Consider the following 10,073-nt stretch of genomic DNA (forward strand, 5'->3'; position numbering starts at 1 on the left):
CAAACCAGCAAAGATTAGTAATATTACAAAAAGTCACTTCCATCCCTAGACAATGGTTTTAAAAAGAGTTTGAGGACAACTAGCTGTACTCCTCCAGCTCAAGGTTTTCTTTTTTTACAGGCTATGCAATTCCTATAACCTAAAACTATAAACCAAAATTCTGTTGTTTGTACTTACCCTTCCCTTTGGTACTCCTCGTCCAAATTCGACAAAAGCTGAGACCCAGCCACAGACACATCAAGTGTAGCTAAAGGTAGATCTCGATAAGCAAAATTAACAAGCGGTACAGGAGCAATGCTTTTGGTCTCTTCTTCTACTTGCTGTGAAATTATCTCAACTTCTGAAACACCACCTTCTATTGTATGCCTGAAAACATAATGAGCAAAATAAAAAACTCTCTCTCTACACACATACATGTATATAAACCAAATATTAATAAATAAGCAAGTAAAAACAAGTTAGAGACCAGAATTCCACTGAATCCTAAAAAGACAGCAACTTAAAACGCCTCTGCAAGGTCCTTGAGAGGGGTAACCTCAGTGAGGGGACAGACCAAATCTCTCCAGACTTGCCTTTCACAGAACTCACTGAAATCAACATAAACCTGACAGACAATGGAGAACATCATTTCACTCTGTGGAATCTGCTTCAGAATCACTAAATATAAATAGATGTGTTACAAACAAACAAATATGGAAACAATGCATGAACCCAAAAGCAAAATACTTGTGCAAAAGAGAAAGAAGGCGTATAACTATGCCAACTATAAAGTCACTGCTTTCCAAGTTAGATCAGTGAGGAACAAATAGCTAAGCTTATTAATCTTTATATAAAAATTAACTGTTCATGGATATAGTTTGACCTCTCTTTCATTGTGGATCAATATTCAAATAGTTTTGATGAATGGTGACTTTGTTTCATTCAGTTCGAAAATACCACTGTTACAAGTCAGTTCAAATAATTCTGAAAGGAAAACAAGGACTCAGAAGAATTACAGACTCCTCTATGCAGATTATCTGAACTATCCTCACATACAGCTTCTAAATGTAAACACATATTCGCCTTCCACCCCACTAACATTAATGTGAACTCCGGGCAGGTAAAACCAGGGTCTAACTATGCATGTCTTCCACATTTATAACAAGGTACCCTTTATTTAGAAACTCAAGCTTTGTCAGTCAGCATATTACCTAGTACAAGCAAAAGGATGACTTCATTGTAGGAGAATGCCTGCATGTCAAGCTGCAGCAGGGATTGATTCAGTGCAAGCCACTTGCTGCATTTGATTCAGAGCAGGTTCAAGCATAAAATTCTCCAGCTTTCATCCAGGGGAGCTAGTGAACACCTGAAGAAAGCTCAGGCTCAGAGATTTTCAATAGCAGGCATGAAGATACTCTTTTTCCTTAGGGATATAGCTGAAAAGTGTGTAGCACCCAACTCTCCCCTGTTATTTAACTGTGAAAGTTGCATTGGTGATTCTGTTTTAAAGGAACTTATTAAAATCTTCCAGCTATTCAAGCAACCTGAATAACAGATCAGGTTAGGAAAAAAATGAATAATTTAGAAGAGTTCTTAACTCATATATCTTGTAAGTCTAAGTATGTGGCTGAAGAAACTAGAATTCTGTTTGAAAGAGACAAAGATTATTGGTCAGAGCCTCACCATCAGACCTACCCTTTGGATGGAAAACACGATTCCTAAATTGAAAGGAGCTAAGTGCTGTCAGTACTACATGAGAAAGTAATTTTAAAAATCAGAAAAAGTGCTGTTATATCTCAAGTATCTGGCAGGGAAAGGTTGCAGCTATGTCATACTATGGCAGAACGTAGAGGTAAGAGGAAGCACTATTAAAACAACTTAAAGGTTTGTTTTATTTTATTCTTTGTCTAACTCATAATGGAAAGGAATGAGATTCTTTCATTTCCAATAGAACAGTATTCCTCTGTAAACAGTCTGAAATCAGAAGTGCAGAGGAAGGAGCTAATTTTAGCAAGAATTTTCTTTCTTTGATTTTCATCCTTGGTGTGATCCTCTGGACAGTTACCTTGACAAGTCCAAGCTAGCTCAGTTTGGGGTGAAAGAGCATACAACGATTCAGTTTGGGTGTATTATAAAGGAAAAAGGAAATGGGTTGGTGCAGATTTCCCTCTCCCAACAGTATTTACCTTCTGTATTCTTAGACAGACATTGTCTGATTTGACTGAAAAGAAAAACAAACTAACAGATTACTGCTGGCAAACAGCTTTGGGACAGGTTTGGTGGCAGAAAAAAGGCAAGTGGATTGGAAAATAGTACGACATACTAGCTTTCAACTACCACCTGTTAGTTACACACCAGACACACAGCACTCACATTTTTTCTGCTCAGTCACGCTCGTCAGACAACTCACCAAATCCTACTACTCCTTCTCAACATATCAACTTTTCCTTCCAATAAAACTGATAGAACCCTCCTGATGCCACACCATCCTCCTACAAGTAGGAACCTGTTCCCTTCTATTTAAAATAAGCTATAACTATCCTTACATGGTACTTACTGAGGATTGGTCATGTTGAAGGATGCAACCGAATCAGCAGTGGTTCCAGCTTTTAACTAATTCCAGCTGCTCTGCACAAAGTTCTAGCCTCCCAAGATTAGGTCTCTGTGAGAACCAAAACACAGTTATCTAAAACACAGCCAAAAGAACTCCAAAAGTCTCCAGTGATGTTTGCTGTCACATTGCATGTTTGTCTAATGATTTAATTTCCCCCATGATTCTTTTTCAAATGGTAAAGGCATGAGGTAGTCTGCACCTCTCTTGAGACTGAGGAAACTCAGAATCCTGCTAAACCTGCATTTGGAGGCCTGGAGAATAAAAGGTAAATGGGGATATAGTCTATTTAAGAAATGGGAATAAAACTGATGGAAACTGGCCTCTGATGACAGATGTGGATATGGGAATTTCTTAACACAGTAAGCAACTCACTTTTTATTTGAGAGACAATACAGAGATAATATTCACAACCTCCATCCCAAAGGGGGTTTAGAAAACAAAACAATGACAAAAAAATATAGCTAGAGTTTTTAAAATTACTATTTTTAATCTTAACATTTTGAGGGAACTCAAGTCATAACAGCAGGGCCAGCAACACACAGAACATAAACATGAAATATTTACCTCTCCAGAATACAGACTCAGTCTCCTGGTTGTTTTTTTTTAAAGCTGGAAGAATGTTCACATTCATACAAATTTTTGTTCTAACAACTCAACCAGATCTGACCGTTGGCAACACCAATGACACCTGCTCCCTCTTACTGGAGCTTGCAGCTCTACAGACAAAGTTTGCTCACCACCAGGACCAAAGGAGCAAGTCGTGGCTGGGCAGCAAGTTCTTCTGATAGCTCTGGTGGCTCCCCAGAGAGCAGAGTCCAACTCGTAGCTGAAGAGATCATTACCATGACATAAGGCGCTTGCGAAGGTCAGACGAGTAACGTGGAGAGACACCTGAAAGGAGACAGAGAGAGTCAAGTCTCCAAAGGACTCCATGAAGCCTTCCTGACAGAAAAAGTGGCAAACAGTGAGTAATTTCTGGTGCAGATGACTAATGTATTAGCTGATTTAATGAATTAAAAAGACAAGCAGTTAATATGAACAGTAAGAGGGAGGCACAACTGAAACCTTCCAAATAGATGCAATAGGCTGTGGATATCTATATCCTAAAGGGACTACTATGATTTCTGCTTCCTTCTAGGCTTTATGAAAGTAACAGAAATATCTTAACATGCACTGATATTTTGCAGAAACTTATTCTTTCCATCTACTCTACCTCATCTTTCTGTTATGTTCAAAACTTCCCTAAAAAAAGAAACCTTAATGGGAGCACTAACAACTTCCAGTGAAAATTTCTGTCCAACTGAATGGTGTTTAAAGGCAACAAGGAACAACAGGGAGATTTCATTCTTCTGCACTTATCTCTTACTTGCATTCCTACAGGATACAGCATAGGCAAAAAGCAATTACATGGCTCTCCTCCCCATCAACATACAGGAACAGAGAGCAACCCTTGGGAATTCCATCCACCACCTCAGAGTGTAAATTTTCCATGCAGCCCTTTCCACACTGATCCCACTCAGTGCTCAGTAGACAAAAAAGCCTCATGTCTCACTGCCTCATTGAAGGGGATCAGTTAACAGCTCCAGGGCTGGGTTTTTTTGAGACCAGACAGTACACAGGACATGCTGAGTTGCCATGTAAGTAAGAGCAATGCCCATTTAGTGAGAGTTCAGCAATTTGTTCTGTGGTGTGTTTTCAAGGTGAGATGGCTGTTAAAGGAGCAGTTTCCCTACTTAAACAGAATTAGTTTTAAAAAGGAGATACTACAAAGAATTATCCAAAAAAGTTTCTAGTGCAAGCTTTGAAGCTTAAAATGTGCAGGATCACAGTTCAAACCTCAGCAAAGCTGACTCAGCTTCACCCATCTGTAAGAGGTGGAAGGAAGTTTCACTCAGTTCACTGAGCTCTTTCTGAGGCAAGACCTTCAAAGAGCTTACAAGCGCTGCACTTGCCTTACAAGCCCTTCAGTTTTCCTCTTTTATTTGCACATGTATTATATGTGTCCATGTACCTGAAAGCTTTACCCCTTCCTTCACCCCCACCTTTACAGAGGCACTGGTAGGCAACTGCTGCACAGTTCACGGGTTATGCTCAGAATCACACAAGTTGAGAAGTGGGGTCATGCGCTGTAATTGTGCAAAGGTTCATGACGCTGCCCTTGCCCAGATCACATCCTGCCCGAGTTAATTTGTTAATGTTTAGATCAACCACCTATTGTCAGTCACCACACCTCAGCTGCAGCTTGCTAATAAGGAGATAAAGCCCAGCCCAAACAACACAAAGCCTAAAACACTTTGGAAAGCATGTATTGAAGAGTAGCACTTATGAGAGTTTTTGCTATTTGCACATAGTCTCTAAGCTAAAAGAAAAAACATCAGCAACCAAGCCACAAAACCCAAAGAGCAACCTTAAAAAGAAATAAATCTTTACTCCACTTGTACATGAAAACCATGACTTTTAGCATCAACAGGCCCAACTAGAGGAAGGGAGTAGAAAGATGGTTTAATTTAAGCCTTTTGCACCAAAGTCTCTACTAACTCACACTCTGTTTAGCTGAGCTGAAGTCAAGACCAAAAGGTTCAGGCACTGTCTGTTGTATTTGCGTATATTCTGAGAATTATCATGAAGCTGTAAGCTCCTGTACAAAATAGAGACACTATATGTAGCCGAGTAGCTACCAAACCAAATTCTGACATGTTCTTCTAACTGAAGCTCTCCCACACACCCCTCCAACAGCAGCTCAGACACCTGGACAGCCTCAGTTTGCATTCACAGTAAATGCAATAGGACAAACTTTGAAGAAACTGCTGTTGGCTGGATGCAGGTTTGTAGGTATTCTTGCCCAGCTTATGTTCCTTCCTCTGCCCATACCATAGCCATGCACCTGCACACATGCCATTACTGTGACCAGGGAACTGATCGGGCATTTCAATCAACAACAACATTTTCCTTTTCCTGCACATTTTTTTAAAAAGGAAAAAAAAAAAAAGGGGGGATTGTTTTCTTGATACGGTCACAGTACAGCTCCAAAAACAGTTACATCAGCAGAACTGAGAGGGAAGGGCAGTGCACTGTGGGCATAGCCACAGAAACAAACAGCACAGGGGAGAGATACTTAAGATCAAAAATACTCATATCAGAGATGATGTGTTGAGCCTTTACCATTGGCAATACTCAACTGGAATGAGCACCCAACCTGAAAATGCTTAAAGGGGTGAAATGAAAATGGCTCCTGTGTGAGTTTTTCCTCTTTCTGTGCCAGGTTGGAGCTTTTTATTCTGCATCCAGTACACATCAGGAAATGGAACTCTTTTTCCTTTGTGCAAAAAAAGTTACGTTCTTATTTCACTCTAAAAATTAAAATTCTTATACCATCTAAAGTTCAAATGCAAATGAGGGCTATTAAGGTTCCTACTGGACAATCCTAAGGAGATCACAGAGCTATTCAGAACAGAAAGGGAAAGACAGAATAATTTGAACTAGAAGGGAAACACCTATGCAGACATCACCCCACAAGCTTTCCAAGGGGAAGGGGAAGTGTGATTTAGGGGTTGCTGTATTTAGCCCTTGTGAATTAGACTAGCCATATTTCTTTCATGCTTAACACTACTGATGTCACCCTAAGGATCACCATGATCATAATGTGGTCACTCATTTCCCCAAGAACTGCAACTGGTCTCCCCAGGATCACAACATGACAATTCTAACAACTGTTTTTATTTCAACCTTTCTGTGGAAGTTTTAACCATCTCTACACATGTACATTTATAAAGTTTTATTGGTCATGTATGTCAAAACTGTTTCCTTCAGAAATTCAGCAACTTGAACTTCTGAAGGGGACACCCTGAAAATCTCCTGCAGGAGAGGTCAAACACTTTCTTGCTTTGCTTCTGGTTGAACAAAAGTGCTTTTTCTTTTTTCCCCCTAATGGGTGAACAGGTTCATTGTGATAAAAAAAAATTAAATTTCTTTTTATTAGACTGACCCTCCCTTACCCCACTTTTATTTAAGACAAGAGTTTGACAAAGTATTTGTTTATATGGCTCTATAGAGGGGGATAAGGAATACTTTGTTTTAAAAAACAATTGAGTTTGTCAAAAGACTATGAATGCAGAGATACCATGCAGAAAACAAACAGCAAATTCACTTCCTTAACAAGTCAAACACATTTAATACATATTATTTTAACACTGCAAATTCCCAATTCCATTAATGTCTTTAACATTCCTATGCAGTATGAAGAAAAGGATAGAGGTACAGTTGATAAGAGTTTTTTATTTCAAGGAAGAAGAGACATGGAATTTTGCATCTTTTTTATTGCGTGATCTACAGTTTTCAAGTACATAGCAATAAAAGAAGGAAAAAACCCTTCATCACAGGAAAGGTATTTAGATTGGAAAAAAAAATATCAGGCATTCAGAAATTAGGAAATGGCAGATTTGAACTTGCTCATGCAGCCATAATTCTATCCCCTTGTGGGATCATCCTGTGTGCTGAAATTAAGCAGAACACTGCAGAAAAGAGAGCATGTAATCATATAACTAAAGACTGACTCGTTATTTTAAAAAGTAGCTCACACTTTCTAGAGAAAAGTTTAAGCAGGCCAAAAAGGAGAAAAATTATCTTATGCACAATTGCAATAATCTCTGTAAATGCCTCATGATCACTGGGTGAATCTTAAACTGCTCAGTACTCCAAATTTGGGCTATAGGACAAATAATTGTAGCTGGAGGAAAACCTTAAGAGGAGGACCAGCGCAGTACAAAGTCCCAGGAAAGCCCAGTCAAGCCAACCCTCTTCAAAGGGGCTTGCAAGTGTGCAGCACAAGGCGCTTCCAGATGGAAAGAAACAGAAGGAACTGCTCTGTTTGGGACGGTTCTCAAAAGACTCCACTCATGTTCCTTCCCTCTTATCTCTTCACCTAGAAACTTGGGAGATAGGGCATGGGCTACGTAGCAGGTCTACAAACAGGGTCCTATGACGTGTACACACTTGTGTCAATGTGCTATCCACATTTAACAGTGCTACCCTGTGCAGCTCCCTCAGCAGTGCACACTGGCACTGCTGAAATTCATTTCTTCTGACATATCACCACCATTCCACAGAAAGGAAAAGTAGACTGGTACTAAATCCAATCAAGCTATTAGACAAGTCAAAATCAGCACCTGGAAGTAAAGATGTTATTATAAGAACCAACTGTACTACACATAAATTTTTGAGAAATATCTAGGTTCTATCATTCCTAAGAAGCACTATGGAAAACATTCCAGGCAAAACACAATACATTTGTATTAATTTATTACTTTATTGTGTACCTGAAGGTCAAGTGTATAATAATTACCTCACTGATGTGAAATACATTGTTCTCTTCCCAAACAGTGCTATGCTTTGTAGTTTAGCTTTTAGAAACAAATAACCCAGTTGGTTTCATGGCAAATTTACAAATAGCTGCATTATTTCACCCTGGTGTTGCATACATAGTAAACCTCGCTCTGCAAGATCAGACAGCTAATAAAATTCTTGAATTCACACCCTGTCTGGTAAATCAGAGAAGAGTTATTTCACAGAGCACATGCAGACACAACAGTTGTGTTGCCCCTGGCTGGGAAAACCTTTCCTGACCACTGGGAGCCTAAAATGCAAGATTTAACTGCTGTATCATAGCATGAAGAATACATATAGGATAGTACTTATCTTAATATACAGTAGTGCATTTAACTGTATAACCCTGGCTCCCACATCAGATGATAGAAGGCACTCACAACAAACTATAGGCCAGATTTCCACCACAAAATACTGATGGTGAGGGACTCGTTCCAAGTTGTGAGTAAGCAGGCTAAGCCTAATGCAGCCATGTCAATTGGCCAGTAATCTCCACATTTAATAGCCAAGCCTGCACTTTCCCCCTCACTTCTAATTAAAGTCTGCAAGACAATATCACAGAGGAGATACACATACGCAGTGTATGCTGGAGTCCACCCAGAGTATCTGTTGTGAACTGCATAGGTAAGGGAACAATTCTTTCCACAGTACTTTCAAATCATAGCAAAATGGGAACAAATAGCACTTACATATTTCTATTCAGCTATTTTCCTAGGCTGCTCTTTAAATATAGTTGTATCTCTACATCTGGCAACAGAGATGAGATGAAACATTTATTAAATAGGATACAGTAATTCTCTGTGAACACTTACTTCACACATGACAGTGTCTGCTGGAGAAACGCAGTATATTGGACAAGTTTATGAAACCCTCCATGACTGTGGAGTTGAGTCCAGGGAATATGTAATGCAGATGTATTTGAAAAAAGCTTTGTTTAGACACTGTTTTCTTTAAAACAGAAGACAATAAGGAAAACAGGAAAATCCAACCACACTGGCCCACAGAAAAATCTTTGTTATCCTTCAGCTTTCTGTGCTGTTGTTCCTAAGCATCCATCAGAACAAGTTTTGGGCACTCTGTCTCTTTCTTTTGGGCACCATACAGACAGAAAAGCTTTGGCCACTACTGCCAACATGGCAGCCACTCTGCCACCATCCACAGCTCTATTTTCACAGTATCTTATTTAGTACTTGAAGTCCCATGAGCCACATCCAATAAGGAGGTTCTAATACAATAATTAGATAAAAGGATGTTTTCAAGCAACAGTTATGCAAGGGACCCATACTGCTATGCTAGCCCCAAAAAACTTAAAAAAAAATTATAAATTATAAATAAAACAGTTTTGCTCTTAAATCCGTAACACACAACAGCTACCTGATTGAAACTGAATTGCCAGTTAGAGCTGCAAACATACTTTAAGATTTATCAATTCATCTTTATTAAAATTAAAAACACTTGACCAGGATAGAGTAATTAACATTTATAGGAAGTGGGAAAGTCAGAAAGAAGTGTCTGAAGACAGACAGATAAGTGCAGAGATACAAATCTGTACTAGTTTCTGGATTAGAAACACAAGGAGCTGGTCAAACTGGCAGGTATTTTTCAGACATGTTTTTACATCAATATTGCACGAAACCTTCCAACCCAATCACTACCTGCTAAATACTTTATCAATCTCCAGCCAAAGACTGACTAGCACTTTTAAAAAAATTTAAGAGCATACTTCTTAACTAAGCCCAAAGTCCAAGACCACATAACAAACAGGTGCCAGGGTCTAGATTACAACTCATGTTTCTGACTTTTGGTCTGGCACTCAGTGAGTGAAAAATGCCACTTCCCAATAGATAGAAAAGCCTCCTGTAAGTGTAGGTTGTCAGTTTGTTTGTTTTTCTAAAATGCATATTTGAAATCTTCCAAAAATAAAATTTGTATTTTGCAGAAATCTAAAAGACCACAAAACCAATACAAAGTCTCCAATAGAACAAAAAGATCAGCAAGGAATTAAGATTATACTGGCCTGAGGTCAGAGTTTACTGCACCTGACGCTGTAAAAACAAGCAGTAGAAATGAGACAAACTGCTTGTTGCAAAAACCAACG

General features: G+C 39.0%; 1 protein-coding gene across 1 annotated transcript in view; it reads right to left on the reverse strand.

Moving 5' to 3' along the window:
• The window catches only part of LOC104385966 (chromosome unknown open reading frame, human C15orf27), a 59,981-nt gene extending 57,431 nt beyond the window's left edge, over positions 1–2,550 (reverse strand). The window contains exons 1-2 of the mRNA XM_009994498.1: positions 2,537–2,550; positions 178–366 (exon numbers count right to left, since the gene is read on the reverse strand). Of these exons, the coding sequence (XP_009992800.1) occupies positions 178–366; positions 2,537–2,550 (203 nt within the window). The remainder of the gene's footprint in view (positions 1–177; positions 367–2,536) is intronic.
• Positions 2,551–10,073: the final 7,523 nt, after the last annotated feature.

Source organism: Chaetura pelagica, unplaced genomic scaffold (assembly GCF_000747805.2).
Source record: "Chaetura pelagica isolate M959 unplaced genomic scaffold, ChaPel_1.0 scaffold222, whole genome shotgun sequence".
NCBI lineage: Eukaryota > Metazoa > Chordata > Aves > Apodiformes > Apodidae > Chaetura > Chaetura pelagica.